This window comes from Brachycentrus maculatus, unplaced genomic scaffold (genome assembly GCF_059751285.1).
Source record: "Brachycentrus maculatus isolate JH-2025_06_01 unplaced genomic scaffold, ASM5975128v1 h1tg000367l, whole genome shotgun sequence".
Classification (NCBI taxonomy): Eukaryota; Metazoa; Arthropoda; class Insecta; order Trichoptera; family Brachycentridae; genus Brachycentrus; species Brachycentrus maculatus.
Window position 1 is genome coordinate 985,465 of NW_028281116.1, and position 21,725 is coordinate 1,007,189.

Genomic DNA, 21,725 nt, shown 5'->3' on the forward strand with positions numbered 1-21,725 from the left:
TGCAGTTAGGATAATTCTGCATTCAGTCGATATGTATGAAAAGAAAAGAAATAAGACTACTAGTGTCATCTACTAAATATAATAAATTTTCGCGTGTGACGATGATAATAAATATTTGTTTTGTGAACTAGTGACATCTATTATCCAATAGATTAAACGCATATAAAAAATATATATTTTTTAAACTTTTATTTCAGTAATACGACATTTAAAATATTTGTAATGACGAATACTACAAAAAAGGTGAGTTCGTATTTCCATAGCGGTTTCTTTTTATTCCTTTATACTCTATCCAAATGCAAAACGAAAATATTCAAAACAATGTTTTGCTATACATAATATCCCCTCAGTTGGTAGTGTTGCTTTTCACTAAGAGATGGCAGTACACCAGCGTCGATATACCCACTGACGTATAGAAAATTAGAGCATCAGCAGGAATTAGGCCTAGAAAATGTTAAACTTGAGTTTTTTTTGTTCTTATATTTTTACCAACTTTTTTGTTATATAACTGATTACAATAATTGAACATTACTGCAAGATCCTATAATTGTACAAAACTTGTAACTTTTTTCTTACCTTTTATTTATGTCTTCCTGCTGGATGATCCAATAAATTAAATACATTTGAATAACCTGTTCATACTTCGATGTATGATTTAAAAAAATAACATTCATTTGGGAAATTTTTGAATTACCTATCGTCCAAGTGACTCTGAAATCTAGCTACGGCTTATGCAACACCGCTTATCATGTCCCTATTCAGGCTTCAACTTTATAAGTTTCATAGCCTAAGCCTACTTGCGAGTGGATTTACTCTTTATGTTTAAAGTAACTATAATTTCATGTAATTCATGAGTGAAAATTCTAGGCAAAAACACTCGCTTCATTTGGGAAAGCTAATTCTGCATAAACCAGTAGTACTGTTAAACAGCAAAACAAAGTAATGAATTTATGTAACTAGAAACAATCAATTAATAATTTATTTATTTTCATTACATTTCCAGTGATCAAAACCAAATTTAATATGTAAGTGACATTTGGACAGTAAAAAGTCAAATTATATTCATTAATAATTATGAGTATTAATCATAATTCTTGAATATTATGTAAGAGGGTTTCTAACTGGTACAAATGCAATATTTACATGAATCGCTAATTCCTCACGAGTGAACGCAGAAGAATTTCCCTGAATATTGGCTGGATAACGTCTTCTTGAAATCTCAGACTCGAAGAAGTGAAATACATACCTACATATTTAATTTTAACTCGGAGAAATAAAACTAACATACTTTTAGAAAAATCTATTTTATTAGTGAATTGCATCATTGCTCCTCTATTCGCATCTTTATCCGAAGATAATTCAAGTGTATTCGCACTGTACGATATTGAAAAAATACTGAGAAAAGTTCACAATGGGAAAAACAAATAACGCACACGCGACCCCGAATGCGATTGGATAGTTTCTCAAAGCTTAGGATTACGAGATACATCATTTTATCTTTCTTTCAAGTACCTGATAATCATTATAATACAAACGTCACGTACGAAATAAAACTAGATAAATAAAATCAAGTAACATTTATTACTACGTATCATTTGTCAACGAAATTTGTAATCCGAAAATAAAGATCTACAAACTGGGCAGCCTGAGGGAAATAACTTAAACATTGTATACAACAACTTAAGTAAATATATCACAAGATAAACACTGACACCGCAAGTTCGGCAGCCGACTTCACGACGCGGCGGGCACCGGGCCGGGCACCGCCGCCGGCACGACGCCTACGGAGCCTCGCTCCGTAACTATTGTTAGGACTGTACAGAGTACGGGCGGCCCCAGTCGGCCATCCTACGAAACCAGTTCGGAAAACGATTTAACGTACGCCTCGTGCAGCTTGTTCACAAAGTCCGCGTCGTTCTTCACCAGATAGTTGAAGGCCTGCAGGAGCTGGTTCCTCGTGAGCGGCTCGGGGCGAGGCTCCTGCGCCCGGATGGGCGTGAGCGGCGCCTCCAGCAGCGGCCGCTCCGCCTTGCTGGCCGAGGACGTGAACATGGTGGGCGGCATGAGCGCCGGCTTCTGCGGCGTCTCGCACGGCGCGCGCTCCTCCACCTGGCCCAGGAAGCACGCCAGCGGGGACGCGCCGCCCTCTGCCTCCGTCTGCCCGTTCTGCTCCGGCCGCGTCTTGCCGCCCGGGACCCTGCTGGCCTGCGGCTTGGCGTCCGCCTTCCCACCGCCCTGGCTGCTCTTGCGCTTGGAGTCCGCCGGAGAGGGCTTGGGCTTGAAGGCCCCGTTACGCTTGGCGGCGCTCTCCGCCGCGACCTCGCCGGGCGTCACGGACCGCTGCTGCTTTTCGATGTGCTCCACGGTGTGCGCGGGGTTGCTCATGAGGCGCTGCAGCAGCAGGGGCCCGTCGCGTGCGTCGGCCGCGGGGGGCCGGAACAGGGCGGCAGCCTGCGCGGGGGGGCCCGCGGGGAGCTGCGCCCCGCTGCTGCCCGCCTTTGCGAAGAAGTCCATGACGCTCTGCGACGTTCCGTCCGGAGCCCTGGGCAGTTGCGGCTCCGGCTTGCCGCCGCCCGCGGCGCCGAGCCCCTTGGTCGAGTTGTAGTCGTCTTGCGCCTTGCTCAGCATGCTGAATATGTCGAGAGGGCCGCCGAACTGGTTCCTGTACTCGGGTTTCTGTTGCGCCTTATCGTCTGCGGGGCCGGCCGCCGCTGCCGTGACGCTCGTGCTGACGGAACTGCTATTGTTACAAGTCTCTTTTGAGAGAGAGTTTATTCTAGCCGCTACTCTGACGCATTCTTCTTTGTCGTAAAACCAGATACCGTATATACGTCTCTTGGAATTTCGATATAGTAGGAAGGGTTCCTGGACTTGGAGTTCCAGGCCGTCTGTCACGGGTTCTATGAGGTTATTGGTATTTAATCTATTCATGATTAGCATACTGTGGAATGGTTTGCCGTTCCGGTTGTATACAAATAATGCCCCTTCGATACTAGTTTTCTCCCATTCGTTGTCTTCGAATGTGTATAAAGCTACATGCGTCGCACTATCCACAATATCGCGGGCGTACGGATCGAACCTCTTTAATGCGGCCACATTCATACGCAATTCTACGACATCTGCCATTTTATATTTATTAGCGCGCAACTGATAGAATTATTTTATGATGAACTGAAAAATCTAACACAAAAATTTTAATTTTGACAAAACTAGACAAACGTAAAATCCATTGACAACGGAGCCGCGTTTACAAATTCTCATAGACAAAAAATATTAAACATTTTAGTTTAATGGCAACACACATCTGCTCCACATAATCGTATATATATATATATATATATATATATATATATATATATATATATATATATATATATATATATATATATATATATATATATATATATATATATATATATATATATATATATATATATATATAAAATTAAAGTAAATAATGGATCATTGTCAGACGGGACATACTCAACCTATAAAGGATTGTATTAGACTTGTGAAATGTTTATAACAGCCGATATAATCAATATTTTCATTCATCATTTTCTTTTGGAAAATTCGCCTTCGTAAAAAACGTTGTTTTCGTAAGTTGGTAATGAATGACGTCACAGAAAAGATGGACTTATTTTAATGTGTATATATATATATATATATATATATATATATATATATATATATATATATATATATATATATATATATCTATATATACATGTGTGTGTGTGTGTGTGTGTGTAATATATATGTAAGCTACCGTGATACAAATATTGAATGTATTTATTTACCAACAATACAATGGGAATTAGTGCTCCAACAGTTAAATCATATTGAAAATTGTCTGTTTCAAAATCAAATCAATATTATTTACTAAATATATTTTATCAGTGAAATCGTTAGAACGTTATAACGTAGGTACCTTTTTTATACTTTACGGCTGCACCAGGTACTCCAAGCTTAATATAAGGGTAGCGATTAGGAATCATGATATTCTTGATACCCTGATGTAAGTTGGAAACGATGATAATAATCGTAACTATGTAGCATGTTTAACAAAAAAAAATCGCATTAGAAAGAGATAAAGCATGTCTTTTAGTGCGCTATCTTCCTCTTTAGGACTAAAAATCATATACATGTATGTGGTCAGGAAATTATACGATTTCGTATGCCGGAGCCATATATCTGTGCCATATATTTTCTAAGCTTGCAATCTACAAACACGCGTTGTTTGTTTTCCGCCGCGGAGTCAAACGAGTTGCCGAGGTGTCAATTTGACTGTTTTCTTGACGATTACGGATTTGAGAAATAGTTTCCTAACAATTTGGTAATAAATAATAACAATAAAAAATTGTTGTTTTAACTGTTAAGTTTTTTTACTTGTTCAAAGATGCTAAAGTTGGAGACGCGTCTGCATTATCTTGATTGAATTGACCTTTTGAAGATTTATAACCTCGTAAAAGCTATAAATATTGTCGAGTTAATCTAAATTCAATACGCATTTGCAATTTGACTGTATAAATAATATTTGTTTATCCAGTTTGTTTAATTCTATACGGAAGTGAACAGTTGACAACATATTTTAGTGTTATTTGGGATATAAAAAGTACGGCATACCTACAAACATTTTAGTTGTTTTCAAAAATAAATCTCATTTCGAACAGTGTTTTTTTTTAAATATAAAACATAATTTTTTTTAACTTCAATGTTTTCTGAATTTCATATAACATTTTTATTTTATATTTTAAATGAGGTCAACTTTTGGTGTCATTGATAATACACATAATAAATTCAATTCGTATCTAATGAGAGGACTATAATATTTAATGTGAATATTGTCACAACCTGATATTCAACTCGCATAAAAGAGTCTAAACTACGTTCAAATTTAGGTATACGTACAATTCATGATATTTAAAATTAAAGTAATATAATAATATTTTAAATTAAAAAGAATATTATGTAAAATTAATTACATATTCCTTGTAGGAAAAAGGTGTTACGGCTAAAATATTGGGTATTATTTCTAATTTGTAATAACTCGTATCTATAAACCCTGAAGTCGGGAGCTAAAATGTATTATTTGTATAATTCATCTTAAAAATAATACATGAATTTCAATAATGCTAGTTTCTCATTAGATTCTATTTGTCTACAATATACTTTATATATGAAGTGAGAGTCATTTTTCCAATCTGGTTTTATAATAAAATATTGACCTTTTGGCCAAAAAGATTGTGAAAGTAAAAATATTTTAAATTGGTTTTATTTATTTAGTGTAGCGTTTAATATGTTGGACTTACAATATTTATATGAATTGTTTTTTTTTCACTTATAACATTTTAAAACATTTATTAGGTTTGCCCTTGAAAGGCCACTTTTACTAGTATCAATTTGTACATTTTGTCGTAGGTATAAAAATACATAATGGACAATCAGAAAAATGTTCTTGTTATTGGAAGTGGTGGTCGAGAACATGCAATATGTTGGAAGTTATCCCAGTCGCCTCTCCTCAAAAACATTTTCTGTGCTCCGGGAAGTGTTGGCATCGAAAAAACTCCTAAAGTTTCTCTTGTTACGAACTTCAAACCAGATGATTTTCAGGTAAGAACTAGTTGATAATCACCATTATGTTTGGCACCATTGCAAACGGTGAAAAATTTTCCATAAAAAACATACAACATAGAAATAATTTCAGAACTTGTGAAGTTAATACTTTAGTACATAAAATAAACGCTTAACTGTGCGAAAAAGTTTTTTTTTGTGTTCCACAATGCAGAAAAAAGTAACATATATTTATAAAATTATTTAAAGCATAAAATCATACGTGAAACCTATAAAATCGTGGTAGGTGAAAGTGAAGAATATATTTGTAAGATTTTCTTAAGTTTGAAGAATTTCCCATCTGTGGAACGCATTATATGAAATTCCTTACTCAAATTAGCCAATAATAATTTGTTTCTCTGTAAATCTCCAGATATCCATATTCCATTAGTAAAAAAGTTATTTGTCTCTTGAGATTATAAAAATCTTCATTACAATCCCTCGGGGATCGAATCCAGATTTGTGTATCACAGTTTAGACTTGCCAAAATATTGTTAAATTTTATTTGAAAATTTAGAATGAATATTAAAAATTGAATTGTATGTTAGAATGATTATTTAACCCATAATTGTTCACCCATATTTACAAAAAAAAGTTCTACATAACTGTTGTAACTCATTTTTTTGTTATGAAGAAATTTCAGTGAAATTCATAATTTAAAAAAAAAATATTTGTGTTTTTACAAAAATACTTCAATTTCATATTATTTCTATGAATCTAAGTGGCTCATTATAAGGTATCAAATTGTGGTAGAGTTGGTTCGAACCGAGAAACTCTGACTCTAGAGTCTGCGACACTAACCACGGGACCACAACCCGACAAAATATAATGTAAATATTTTTTCTTTTTCAGGCTATTTCAAACTGGTGCAAAGCAAATACTATCTCCCTTGTAATTGTCGGACCTGAAGACCCTCTTGTAAATGGATTGGCCGATGTCCTCAATGCATCAGGGATCTCCTGCTTCGGCCCTCGTAAGGCCGGTGCCATAATTGAGGCTGACAAGGACTGGGCAAAGGCCTTTATGGCCCGCCACGATATCCCCACAGCCAAATACCAGTCCTTCACGGATCCAAAAACCGCTAAAGACTTTATAAACAGGTAATTTTAACAATTTCTACTAAGACTGCCTTTACCACACAAATAGGGCTGCGAGTCTAATGCAGGAAAGTCCACATTACCAAATGTTGCCATGTCCTAAACTATACGCACCGAACCAGCAATAGTGCGGTTTATCCCGGCGATATAGTGCACAACACTAATCATGCTGTAAAAAATGCGATTGCGTTTATGTAAAGGCAGTTTTTATCTCACTTGCTGTATTCAAGCAGACAAGCTTTTAGGAATAGAGGCTTTGCGTGTTATTCCTTTTTAAAAAAAATGTTCTCAAAATTTTATTTTTCGCTGTTGAAATGTCCGAATTTATTATTATTAGTCTCCAGCTACATTTATTCATAATTTAGAAGCATTGTCTTAGCTCATTTTATCCGGATAGGACTAGTATTTACTAGATAATAAGTTATATTTGCAGATCTGTTACGCACTCTCTAAATACCTAAATAATATGTCGGCATATAGTTTTAATAACATGAATAACTTTTCAACCGGTATTTTTTTTAAATGCATAAAGGATGTTTGACAGAAATAAATTTCTACTTTTGATTTTGTCATTTGTTTATGCAAAATAAACTTTGGAGCATTGTACTACAGGCAATATCTAGTTTTATCTGAAAACAGTAATGAATATATCTCTCCTCGTCCATAATCAACGGCAGATACAAAGTTATTCTGAGTTTCTAAAAGTACCAATTAGTTCCAACCATTTTCGAGTGCAATGTCTGTAAAGCCGGGAGTACACCATTATTGGTTGAAGGACCATGCAAATCTAATGAGTTTGGTACTACTACTTTAAATGAGCAAAGTAAAACACATACACACGGCCAAGTTCTATTCCTAGAACTTTATAAAAAGTTTGATTTGTTTGCATTCAAAAAGCTAGTCGTTTCAAAACTTTCGTTTTCCATCATCGCTGTTCTCGCAATTAAAATCTGACATTGTGTACTGGGGTTAAAACTAATCGCACTGTAGGTTGAACCTATAATAACTGTGTGTCGAAGTCAGCTCACTTACTATTATGATGCCGAATTTGAAATCTAAGCACGAATTTGAATTTTAACCTAACTAAATAGGTTTAAAATACCCGTATGATGAAATGTTTGTCAGGAGATAGAAATTTCTTATATTCATTAAATTTATCAATTTTTTTTTACTTTAACTCGGACTCGATGTATTTACATATGTGTATATGATCGTATTTTTTTCAAATAAAATAATTTCATACGTAAATTTGAGGGTAGTGAATTTACTTTACATATTGATAGAAAGATAGGATATTAATTTTTTCCTTTATAAAGATTGTATGTATCATAATTGTTTTGTTTGTTATTGTTGGATAGTGCAACATTCCCAGCCTTGGTTGTAAAGGCATCCGGGCTAGCAGCCGGTAAGGGAGTGGTGGTCGCTGAAAACAAGATAGCTGCCTGTCAAGCTGTCGATGAGATGTTGGTTGACAAGAAATTTGGTGCCGCCGGATCCACTGTAGTTATCGAGGAACTGCTTGAGGGAGAAGAAGTGTCTGTAAGTATTTCAATAATGAATATATTTTAAAACTTTTAAATATCGGGTGTAAACATCCATTTTCGCCACCTGTATGGATTTTTCCCCTTTTGATTTACACTGACTCAAATGTCGGTGGACAATGTCAATACCTTTATTAGATTTATATACAGTGGAACCTCTCATAACGAGGATAATCTGTTCCAGTATCTTACCTGTTAAGCGATTTTTGATTTTATTTTGACTAGCCCAGAAGTCTCGGCTCACAAGTGAATATTGTGAAAAAGGGACTTGCCCTTTCTCTGTACTGTAGAATGGGGCTACTTGAACTTTGATGTGTTACTTGAGCCCAGTACAAAAAAGAGATTTAAATCTGTATTTCGTCTACAATAATGAATGTATCGTGACAATAAGTTTCACCTGTCAGGGAAACAATGAATCATGTCGATAAGTTCATTATTGTAGACCAAATACAGATCTAAGTATTTTTTATTGTACTGGGCTCAAGTAACACATCAAAGTTCAAGTAGCCCCGTTCTACGGTGACTCATTATGTGAAATGTCACTTGTTAAGGAGGCAACTTTTTCACTTGTTTTTGCTCACTATGCAAATTACGCGTTATGAGAGGTGCTCATTATAAAAGCTTCCACTGTATTTAATATTAAAATCAAACAATGATTTTTAGAGTACTAAATTTTGTCCGCCTCCGTAGTGTAATGGTCAGCACGCTCGGCTACCGTACTGGAGGTCCCGGGTTCGATTCCCAGGGAGGGTCGAATAAATATAAGTGATTTTTTCACTGTAATATTTATTCAATATTACCCTGGACTGGTACCTGAAGCGGAGGGCTGATCACCTTTCCTTCATGTGTTAATGATCAAGATAACACTGCGATTATATGATGCAGTGCCCTATGCACCATTGGGGTGCGGATAAGGGTTTGAATGAAAAAAAAAAAATGAAAATTTTATTATTAAAAACACCTAAAAAAAATCTATAGCAACATAAATATTCCTTTAATTTGAAATGAAACGCAGTGCATCACAAAAGTGGCGGAGTGCAATCAGCACTATGCAATCTATTTACTTATTAGTATGTTATTAGGGTTAAAGGTTTAGCAATAACGCTGAAGTTAAGTCATGCAACACTACACATTGGAAGATAAGACTGTTTTCAATGCACTGTTTCAACTTTACACATGGATTCATTGAAAATATTTATCTTATTGCAAGGCAAATATCCAAAGCAGACAGTAACTGTTTAAAATTCATTAGATTAATTGAAAAAATATCTTCAAAATTCTGTAGGAAAGATTTTGAAGCGTCATATTATTCCACTATGATTTTATAACTGTATTTTTACATTATCCCTGAAATTATCTTTTTAGGAGTGAGCTAAAATGCCAGGAGAAATAGTTTTTTGACAAAAATAATTTTAATATTACAATTTATATATTTTTTTAAATGATATAAGTATAACATATATTTAAAAAATATATACTGAACGAATGATTCCAAACACAATAGAACTTCCACAATCGTAAATAAATCATTTTTGAAGACTAATGTAATATGTACAATGTTCATAATCCTGTGAAGATTAATGACATCTAGCCAAGGATTTTTAAATCTTATATTGATTGATAAACCTTTTAAAATAGGTAAAGTTTGTGCAATGTATATGATTTTTTCACAAAATTTCAGATGTTTAGATTAAGTGCTTATAAAATTTTAGCATGCTTTCATTTTCATTAAACCAATGATGGGGACAAACTTCCCCAGTGTGGTTGTTTAAAAAAATTCTTACTTCCCCTTCGCAGGTTTTCACAGATGCCAACACTGGCAACAACAAAAATCCCATAGTAAAATTGTGCCATATTCAAAACTTTGTGCTACTATTTTTTTAGGTACTCGCTTTCACAGATGGCGACACTGTCCGTGTAATGTTGCCGGCTCAAGACCACAAGAGAGTAGGTGACGGCGACACCGGGCCCAATACGGGGGGAATGGGTGCCTACTGCCCGTGTCCACTGATTTCTCCAGACGAGATAGAATTTGTCACCAAGAATGTTCTGGAAAGAGCCATAGCTGGACTGAAGGCTGAAGGAATACATTACGTTGGTAAAAGTTTTTTTCATTTGCTGTTTTAAGAGCAGTTAGGGATATATTCATCGCCCGACGACACGTAAATCTTTCGTTATAATATATTCACTCATTTTTTATTTATTGTCAAAGCGTCGGAACCTAAGTAAGGCATGAATAAGACTTTTAAAATCTATTATCTTTTATTTGAATCAAGTCTTTCTTTTTAATCTTTAGTATAAAATATATGTTTGCATGCTGATTTCTTTGTTTTTTTCCGCCATACACGTAACAAGCGAATATCACATGATATATGCACATTTCATCTGAACACCTGGCTATTTCTTATATATCAAGACGTGCAACTCATAAAATACTAGTCTAGTATACAAATTTATGGATTGAAAAGAACAATTTGAATATCAAATCTGTTTGAACTTGATATTTCAACCATAAAATAAAATAGAACTACTTTGTTTTATTTTAAAAATTTTATAAAATGTGCCACAAAGTACATGCGAAAGACATTAAAGAAATCAAATTTGTTTATCTCCAAATGGTATTTTAGACACACAATAAATAGCCGCAAAGTTAAATATTCAATAACTGGCGCTTAAGTAATATAAATTCATATGTAGGTAATATGTATCAGGTAGAGACATAAGTTATTATGGTGTGCACATAACCTATTTTGGTTTATGACTATTTAGGTGTGCTGTATGCCGGCATGATGCTGACACCAAATGGACCCAAGACTCTGGAGTTCAACTGCCGTTTTGGTGATCCAGAGACACAAGTTATACTGCCACTCCTGGAATCTGATCTATTTCCGATCATGGAGGTAAGAATGACTCAATTTACCAGGTTTTTTATGAGAAATATTTCAAATCTCAGGATGCCTCTCTCCATCTGAATCGATTCTGCACCATTCTCCAGTAGACATGGTCTCTCAACATGCACCATGCTCCATTACACGGTCTCTCAACATGCACCATCCTCCAGTACACATGGTCTCTCAACATGCACCATCCTCCATTACACATGGTCTCTCAACATGCACCATCCTCCATTACACATGGTCTCTCAACATGCACCATCCTCCATTACGCATGGTCTCTCAACATGCACCATCCTCCATTACGCATGGTCTCTCAACATGCACCATCCTCCATTACACATGGTCTCTCAACATGCACCATGCTCCATTACACATGGTCTCTCAACATGCACCATCCTCCATTACACATGGTCTCTCAACATGCACATATTTGCAATGCACTACATACTTGTCTCACACATTTGAATTTGCTAATATCTGTGAATCAGTTTTAAAATATTTAACTTCAGTAATTTTTGTTTGTCTACCTCCGTAGTTTAACGGTCAGCTCGCTCGGCTACCGTACTTGAGAACTCGGGTCGATTCTCAGGGGGGGTCAAATAAATATAAGTGATTTTTTTCACTCTAATATTTATTCAATAGTACCCTAGACTGGTACGTGAAGCGAAGGGCTGATCACCCTTCCTTCATGTGTTCGCGATCAAAATAACACTGCGTTTATATTATGCATTGCCTTATGCACCATCAGGTGCAGATGAGGGTTTGGAGATGTAGAAGATTTTTTGTATAAAGGTTCTCGCTAGAACTATTATCAAACTATCTTCTATACATCTGCACATGCGCAAATGAGTTACCATGCACATTTTAGTTTGCACGTAATTTTGTAGTATATGATATGAAAATCCTTCCATTCCTTGGGACGGTGACATGAGTGAGACATACTAAGCTCGTAGGGGCAATTGTGCGTTAAAATAGTGAAGATAATGTTTCTCTGTTGCATTACCAGCACATGCGTAAAAGTGCCTTGGTGATAAGTCACTTTAAGCATGTGATGCGTAAGCAATGCATTATGGAATTTAATAAAAGTAATGTAAAATGTTTGCGCTACTAATACGGACAGTACACACATCCACACATATCAGTGTGACAAGTTAACGCGGCTAACTTGGGTAATTCAAAAGGGAATGGTTATTAAAAAATGAGTGGAAATTGAAATAATGTGATAAACTTCAATTTAACTATTAGAAGACATAATAAAGCGAAGGTTGTGCGTGTTTGATAGATTTTCTTGTTGAAATTTATTCATTTATGTTTTTATTTTTTATAAATAATTTAGTTATGTTTGCAATTTAGATATTGGTTATAAAATCATTAATAACACGGTATATTAAACTTTTGTTTAAAGGCTTGTTGTTCTGGCACATTGTCTTCTGCAGAAATATGTTGGAAGACTGGTGTACATAATGTCGGAGTGGTCATGGCTTCCAAAGGTTATCCAGAAACATCTACCAAGGGATGTGTCATTAGTGGTAAGAAAAGTAAATGATTTTACTATAAAAATGTTACTTTAAACATGCAGTGTAGTCCTTAAAGCTTATCAGGATAGCCTTTTATCAGGGTAGCCAGTAGTATGTTAAGAAGGACATGTCATATAAAAATAGTTTTCACCCTGATTATCATTATGATATGATATCCGTTATTACATGTATCTACCTTTTTTTCTTCGATTCTTGACCAAAATTCTATGAGAAAAATGATAAGCCAGAAACATCTCGGCCTTTAGCAGATACATTTGCTGAGTATGTTTAGCTTTCAGGTATTTAAAAAATTAATGATTAAAGAAAACACTTCGTTTTTTACCACTTGAGTGGTAAAAAACGAAGTGTTTTCTTTAATCATTAATTTTTTAAATACCTGAAAGCTAAACATACTCAGCAAATGTATCTGCTAAAGGCCGAGATGTTTCTGGCTTATCATTTTTCTCATAGAGAGTGGTAAAAAACGAAGTGTTTTCTTTAATCATTGTAACATGTCTTACTACAAAGTTAATACCGAAACAATAAATAAAATAAAAAATTAATGGTTGACTTTTCTTAATAATACTCTTCATTAATCATTATCTCTTTTAATAAGTACAGTTAATCCGAATACTTCCGAATAATCCCGCTAATCCGAATACGCATAATCCAAATGATTGGTTAATCCGAATATGCCCCGTAACTAATCCTAAAATGGGGGGGGAAAATAAGTGCTTGTTGTCAAATCAATTAAAAAACAAATGAAATATTTATTAAATACCATAAACGTATTTATTTAATACAAAGGTTTAACAGCACATTACGTACAGTACAATGTAACGAGGCTAGCAAAACAATGTAAAAATTTAGGCTAAAACGTTGGTTAAAAAATTGTAAATTAAAGATTTGCCTATTAGCATTCATGGAAGTTTTGATTCCCTGCAGCATTAGAACATAGCACTAGTGTTCTATTAGCAATAGATGCTCAACGCAAAAAGCAGTGAGTTGTATAAGTACTGTAGTGTAAGAACTGTTCGGTGTGAACTGTATTAGTGTATTATTGTATTATTAAATCCATAAAGAAGAGTAATAAACGTATACCTACATACTATATGCCATTATTATAACACAAGAGACTCGTTCTTTTGCTTCCAACTGCATTATTATGGTTATTTCGGCTAATCCGAACAAGTTCCGGTCCCAATTAGTTTGGATTATTGGGACTGTACTGTAATATTAGCTTGTGCTGCAGATTGGATTGCTATTTGAAGACAATCAGTTATAATTCCTGTATCTTACCGTTTATTTGTTGGTTCCCAGGTATAAGTCTGGTGTCGGGACTTCCCTCTCACCTGATCTTCCACAGTGGCACGGCTCGCTCCTCCAACGGGGCACTGGTCACTAACGGAGGGCGCGTACTGCTAGTGGGGGCCATGTCTCCCACCTTGCGGGGTGCCGCCTCGCTGGCCACCGCCGCCTGCAAGCACCTCACCTTCCCGGGGGCGCACTTCCGCAAGGACATCGCGCACAAGGCCTTCTCCAAGTAGGTCCAATCAACCTGCCTTATATTATAAATAAACTGTATATCTTTACTTGATACTCTTTTTTATGTATTTCTGTTGAAATTTCACCACTTCAACATCCGCAAAAAGCCATTACTGGATTTTGAAATGGGGTATTATCATAATTATTTCGGATTTAAAAATAAATAAACACATTGTTGGCTCGCGGTTTTTTTTTCATCAACCCCGATCTTAATTACTATACTAATCACAAGTAACCGCAAACTCAACTCCAATCTGTACACTGTTTTTTTTTGTGTCTCTCTGTACCAAAAGTAAGCAAACAGAATGCTTATAAGCGTCTCCCACTCTCTACCAACAGCATGTTAAAGACGCTTTTAAGCGTTTCCTGCAAATAATGTGTTCAGGTAATTGAATATTATATATAGAGAAAATACTCGATACAAAACCATCGAAAATATATATTGGATTCACGGGAGGGTAAAAGGGGGAGCAATACTGCATCCTGTTTCAGTCAGTTTCAGCAATAATCTGTGAATCAGACAGAGTTAGACAATATACGTAATTAGAGACAAAAAGCAAAAAAATTGTCGGGTCGTGGTCCCATGGTTAGTGTCGTGGACTCTTGAATTTCTGGGTTCGGACCCACTCTACCATAACTTGATACCTATTTTTAATAATGAACCGCTTAGGCTTACAGAAATATTATACATAGTATGAAATTGAAGTATTTTTGTAAATAATAAAAACACAAATATTTTTCTTCTCATTTTAAAAATAAATAAAAATTAGAGCCATTTGCAAGCGTCTGGTGTTGGTTCTATATATTGCATAATATGTCATTGATTAAAACAAAAAAAAAACACAAGACTATTACATATTAGGTAAGAAAATAAAAAATTGTCTAAAACTCAAATTCTTACATGTATTGAATAAGATTTTTTTTAAAGAAACTCTAAATCTATTTATCAGTTTTCAAATAATATTTGAATAAAAGTTAATACCAAAGTTCAAATAGACAGTAGCTCCTATTAAAATGATTTGAATTGAATTAAATTGCATTTATATCTTGTAGAGACGCGTGAGTGATTGATTCTCTAGGCAAGTTTAGACGAAATATGATAGAGTATATCCTCAACATACTAAAATTGCGTTTTTTGATAAGCATGTTTGGTAAATGGAAATGGTTAATGAAAAAATATATTAATTTTTATAAATGCAAAGAGAATGGAATTTGAAAAATCCCTTTACTTTTAGAGTAAGTTAGATCCAATATTCTTCTTTAGCGATAATTTCCTATTGGCTGCTAACCCATACACATATTTTAAAAATAATGTCAGAAATAATTCATTGCATGGCTTTTCATGTATGTAACTGGTGTAATTTTAGATCGCTACATTAATACTGACTGTTGCCAGCCAGACAAATGGCTACATCCCAGGACACACATCCCCAGTGCCATAACTTTGTTAGGAGTTACATTAACACATTGCCAAGACTTCATCTAATTGCTATTAGTACATAGTGTAGCAACATAACTGCTTAACAAAGTCATAACGCTTCAAATGCATCTCTTGAAAACTGCCATTTTTCACTCCGTCAGCTTTTGGATGGCAACAGTCAATATTATGATATTTAGTTATAACCTCTTTGAAGGGACCGAGAATGCATATTTAAAAAAATAACACATTTTTCTATCTTTCTGTACTAGTGCAGAAAATCAATCTGCTTTGAAAAAAACTTAAAAGAAAAGAAAGTCATGCAATAATTAACTCTTCTCTCGCAATATAAAATCTTCATATTTATGTTTATTATAAACTTTAAGTGTTTATTAATTCTTTGATTTTTATGACCATTCACTTGTTGACCATTAATTTGTTTTCTGGATTATTATGACGTATATCTGAGTAATTATCACTTTTACTGATGTATCACAGCGCTCAAAGTTATATCTGAAATAATATAAACATTAGTTTTCCACTGGTATTCAACTTTTTGCAAAAATATGTTTATTCCATTCTGTGTTAATCGTAATATGCATTTGTTTTGTGTTTCATTTTTTATCCTCCTTGTTGTTGTTCACATCAAGAACAAATATTAAACATGTTCATACGCTTTATAATTATGATAAATACATATAAATACGTACATCATCATTGATCAAGATACATACTATCATTAAAACATATAAAATTTCAAATATAAAATCACTAAAATACACACAAATACTAAACTTTTTTTTCCAATTAGAATGACTTCTAACAACCCTACGATATGTATTTCCTTGTTTTTGTTTTCTACATGAATTGTTTCTCGTTCCTATTTCAGAAATCCCCAGATTTAAGAGCTTGCCTTTTTAAGTAAGAGGTTTTTTTTTACTACCCAATTTTTACAACTTTGTCTAATTTTCTTAACATTGTAACAATGTTGATTTTCAAATTCCCAATAAAAGTATCCCAAAACATTACAATTTTTGCTTTTCCAATTACCTCTAACATATTTATGTATAAACATATGCAAATATATATTATTTTATCAAACAAAAGAAAATTTAAATATTTCATAGTAAGTATTATGTGTCTATTTTTACTCATTCATCCATTTTTTTGTAACCATAACTGAATGCTTTTCTTATCATTTAATAAAATAATATTTTTATTTTCAATCATGTTTTTGTTACAACTACCCCCATCCATTTCCATTGTCAGTAATACAATTTATAAAACGCATGTTTCTCATACTATAAAATAAAATCCTTTTTTAAAAAATCATAATATGTGTGCTGTCTTTTTCCCATTTGCTTCTATATATTGTTGTTTATTCTATTTCAATAATATGAGTGTGGTGAAAATTTATAGACAAAAAAATACATATTTTTGTAAGGATTCTTGTTGTGGAATGAAACAGCTCAACTTTTAATGTGTCCAATTAAATATGTAGTTAATGAATTAAAAACATACATATATATTTGTAAGTAAAGTAGATATATTTTTTCTAGTACAATCTGACCGGCAACACGGTGAAGCTTTAATTAAAATTAAGATTATTAATAATTGTCCACCTCCGTAGTGTAATGGTGCTCGGCTACCGTTCTGGAGGTCCCGGGTTCGATTCCCAGGGGGGTTTAATAAAAATAACTGATTTTTTCACTCTAATATTTATTCAATATTATACTGGACGGTACCTGAAGTGGAGGGCTGATCACCTTTCCTTCATGTGTAAAACGATTTATATAACACTGCGTTTATATGAAGCAGTGCCCTATGCACCATTGGAGTGCGGTAAGGGTTTTATTTATTTATTATTATTATTAATAATTGTTAACCTTTCCGGGAGTGACAATAATTGATGTCTGACTTTCTCTATGGAGTGGATTATTTTTAAATTCATTTTTATTTTAATTCTTTTCACAAAATCTATGTATTACGAAGAAAGAAATTATGTAAAAAAATAAAATTCACCATCTCTAGGTTTAATATTATGACAAAATTAAATATAAATATCCACATATTACTATACAAGATACATCATACCAACTGACAGACGGACTTCGACGTTCATTAACGTTGATATTCTTTTGAGGGAAATTCAACCGAAGTTCATTTATGTCCATACTCCCGGAAAGGTTAAGAAATAATTATATTAAGAAAATGCATACTATCCAATTTTCTCACTAATTATGTGAAATGAGGGAAAAAAAAACAGCTAAAAAATAATACACATGTGCCCAAAAGTCATACAGCAGAATGTGGTAAAAATGGTTTTATGAATTTTACAACTTATTTTAGAAAACCTGATAATTTAGTCGTAAACACAAGTTTTCAAATGAGGATGAACCGAGCTATGAAATGTCCCCAGGTGTGGCAATCTCTCATACCTGGACAGTGGAGTAGACATAGAGGCGGGCGCAGCGCTGGTACGCGCCATCGAGCCCGCGGCACGCGCATCGCACCGCGCGGGCGTGCTCGGCCGGCTGGGCTGCTACGGGGGCCTGTTCCAGCTGGCCAAGGAGTCCTGCGTGGGGCCCGACGGCCAAAGAAAGCCCTACAAGGACCCCGTACTAGTGGAGGGGACCGACGGAGTGGGAACCAAGCTTAAGGTAGGAGAATCACATGTCTTGTTCTTCTTCTTCTGCTTGGGGTATACCTTGTAGCCTGTTTTTAAGAGGGATTAGCCTCCTGCGATGTTGATTTCCAGCTGTCAATCCATCCCGAGGCTTAATTCTCTTTACTATGAGCGTTGCTTTTTTTTTTAAGGACTGTAGGCTGCTGACTTTGCATACCAACCCTCCCCCTTTCTCATCCGGGCTTCAGACTGGCAATGGCGAAGTTTTCGAATGTCTTGTTATGATGCTGATATTTTATTAGTCATTGTGCTGTTGTTACCACATTCAGCATCCATAATCTAGGCTGATACTTCCATTGTACAAATGTGTCTATAATTGCTAAAACTAAGCTTTTTAGGAGAGAGAGTAACCTGTTTTAAATATCTAATTTTTATAAAACTGATATAAACACGTGTATCAAATACTTTTTCTTTTTGTTTAAAAAAATTCGTTTATAACACTTTAAAATATGAAACTGGATTGATGTAAATGGTTTCTGAAACTTATTCCTGTATCTGTTATTGCAGTTAAAAAAACCTTGGTTCTGAAGAAAATAAGTGTTTAAAATGACAAATAAATTTTTATTACAAAGGTGTAAATATCACCACTTATTTGAAATGTGTCAATCAGTTTCAAATCCATACTTTGATCTTAAAACAAGATTTTATTTTACCCAATATATATTTATATATATATATATATATATATATATATATATATATATATATATATATATATATATATATATATATATATATATATATATATATATATATATATATATATATATATATATATATATATATATATATATATATATATATATATATATATATATATATATATATATATATATATATATATATATATATATATATATATATATATATATATATATATATATATATATATATATATATATATATATATATATATATATATATATATATATATATATATATATATATATATATATATATATAGATATATATATATATATATATATATATATATATATATTATATATATATATATATATATATATATATATATATATATATATATATATATATATATATATATATATATATATATATATATATATATATATACACTATAAATACTATAAATATATATATATATATATATATATATATATATATATATATATATATATATATATATATATAATATTTATATTTCCAGATAGCTGAGATCCTCAAAAAATATGACACAATTGGAGTGGACTTGGTGGCCATGTGTGTTAACGATATACTGTGTGCCGGAGCAGAACCTTTTGCCTTCCTGGACTATATCGCTTGTGGCAAGCTCAATGTCGCAGTGGCTGCCAAGATTGTGGAAGGAATCGCTCAAGCCTGCAAGGACTCTGGCTGTGCTCTTTTAGGTTTGTCATTATCTTAAACTTAAATCAACTTCAGCAACCTTTTTTGCATCTGATTCTATTCCTTTCTAAATTCAATGGTGTAACTAGTTTTCGAGTGTTGTTAGGGTTATGTAGTATTTAAATAGGGCCATCATGTTGAAAAAATGTTATGTGAGCACTTTATAATTTAGGTGTTTGTCATTGCTCTCTAAGAATAAACAGTGCGTTAAATGTAAATACATATATAATTGCATAGATCATAGACTTCATGCTTTACACATAATCTTATCACCCTGATGTCATCGAACCGTGAGGGGAGGTGGGCTGCAGCTTCTAATTTTTAACAATTTTGTTGTTATAGCCAAAATCTAATCATGTTTGCTTGTGTAATTTATTTAACAATTTTTAGAATACCAGAATATTAATGATAAAAATATCCATTAAAGTGTACAAAATACCTAATTTTTAACAATTTTATTGTTTTAGCCATAATCTAATCATGTTTGCTTGTGTAATTTATTTTAAAAATTTTAGAATACCAGAATATTAATGATAAAAAAAATCCATTAAAGTGTACAAAATACCCTCTATCCACAGTAAAAATTTACTTTTTTATTTTGTGATTTTCAATATTTCTAATGTTTGAGTCCAATATTTAGGTATTAACGAATTTAATTTTAAATTTTATTTATTTATTTTATCATATAATTATAATTTTTGGGTATTTTACATTTGAACAGGAGGAGAAACTGCCGAGATGCCTGCGATGTATGATATTGGCAAATACGACCTTGCCGGGTTTGCAGTTGGAATAGTGGAAAATGACCTCCAACTCCCTCGAATCACCAACATAGTCCCTGGAGACATTATCCTCGGGTTCGCCTCTACTGGAGTCCACAGCAACGGGTACAGCCTCGTGCAGAGAGTTGTCACCGATTCCAACACCAGGTAACTAATTTTAACTTAAGAATCTTGCGCAATAAAACAATAGGTTTTTATCACCAGAAGAAATATCAGATTTAACCCTACCGTTGCAATTCTGCAACAACAATTTCACATCAGTCGAAACATCCTTTAGTTGCCTGGAATTGTTATAATTCACAGTGTTGCATATTCATCGCACACCTAGGTGTTAGAATTCTTCTTCATCTTCTTGCTCAATGCTGAGCGTCGTGGTCTTCTGGAATGTCAGGCACTTGGTGCACAAGTCCTCTCCATTCTTCCCGGTCCTGGGCCAACTTGATGGCAGCGTTTAGCGAGGATCCGGTTAATTCCTTTATTTGGTCTGTCCATCTTGTTGGAGACCGTCCTCTTGCCCGCTTGCCTTCAACTGTACCTGTTACTACCAGTTTTTCAAGACTCTTCTCGTTCTTTCTGGCGATATGCCCAAAGTAAGACAGAATCCTTTTCCTGCAAGTAGTGGAGAGTCTTTCTGTCACTGACAGTTCGCGGAGAATGGAGACGTTTGTGCGTCTTGCAGTCCAAGGAATGCGCAGCATCCTCCTCCAGCACCACATTTCAAACACATCCAGCATATGTCTTTCCTTTTTCCTCAGTGTCCATGTTTCCACTCCATACAGCGCAATGGAGAATACAAGAGATTTCACTAGTCGGGTTTTCGTTCTCCTCAGTATGGACCGATTTTTCCATATCTTCGCCAGACTAGACATTGCTGATTTTGCCATTCCAATTCTTCTCCGGATTTCTGCTTCACAGCCTCCGTCTTTAGAAATGAGTGCACCTAAATAGATAAAGTCGTCGACTTCTTCATAATCCCTTAAAGAATTGTTCCTTATCAGGGTGCCGAATCGGTCGATGACAAGAACCTTGGTTTTACTTTTGTTTATTTGAAGTCCTAAATGCTGGCTTTCTATTTCGACTCTATGGAGGAGTTCAGCCATTTCGTCCTCATTGTTGGCTATTAGCGTTGTGTCGTCTGCAAACCTTATATTGGAGATCTTTTTGCCCCCTACTGATACGCCACCTTCCCACCCGTCTAGTACTTTCCTCATTATATATTCTCCATATATATTAAAGAGATCAGGAGA

General features: G+C 34.2%; 2 protein-coding genes across 4 annotated transcripts in view; one reads left to right on the forward strand and one right to left on the reverse strand.

Annotated features, from left to right (window-relative positions):
- Nucleotides 1-1,293: 1,293 nt before the first annotated feature.
- DCP1 (decapping mRNA 1) lies at nt 1,294-3,269 on the reverse strand. Its single transcript, XM_088269876.1, has one exon. It carries the CDS (start codon nt 3,124-3,126, stop codon nt 1,849-1,851), a length of 1,278 nt encoding a protein of 425 aa, XP_088126002.1. The 5' UTR covers nt 3,127-3,269; the 3' UTR covers nt 1,294-1,848.
- Nucleotides 3,270-4,198: 929 nt separating this feature from the next.
- Nucleotides 4,199-21,725, forward strand: part of Gart (trifunctional purine biosynthetic protein adenosine-3 Gart) — a 29,607-nt gene continuing 12,080 nt past the window's right edge. The window contains exons 1-11 of one of the 3 annotated variants that reach the window (XM_088269879.1): nt 4,199-4,336; nt 5,422-5,613; nt 6,466-6,713; nt 8,069-8,249; nt 10,136-10,349; nt 11,021-11,151; nt 12,554-12,677; nt 13,986-14,208; nt 18,047-18,287; nt 19,500-19,698; nt 20,418-20,625. In XM_088269879.1, coding sequence (XP_088126005.1) covers nt 5,437-5,613; nt 6,466-6,713; nt 8,069-8,249; nt 10,136-10,349; nt 11,021-11,151; nt 12,554-12,677; nt 13,986-14,208; nt 18,047-18,287; nt 19,500-19,698; nt 20,418-20,625 — 1,946 coding nt within the window. In that variant the 5' untranslated portion in view covers nt 4,199-4,336; nt 5,422-5,436. Of the gene's footprint in view, nt 4,337-4,527; nt 4,616-4,882; nt 4,902-5,421; nt 5,614-6,465; nt 6,714-8,068; nt 8,250-10,135; nt 10,350-11,020; nt 11,152-12,553; nt 12,678-13,985; nt 14,209-18,046; nt 18,288-19,499; nt 19,699-20,417; nt 20,626-21,725 lie in introns of those variants that run through there. The other 2 variants (XM_088269880.1, XM_088269881.1) reach the window with 2 other exon arrangements.

Excerpts from the sequence above, each read along its gene's own strand:
- DCP1 (XM_088269876.1), bottom strand. The coding sequence starts at position 3,126 with ATGGCAGATGTCGTAGAATTGCGTATGAATGTGGCCGCATTAAAGAGG.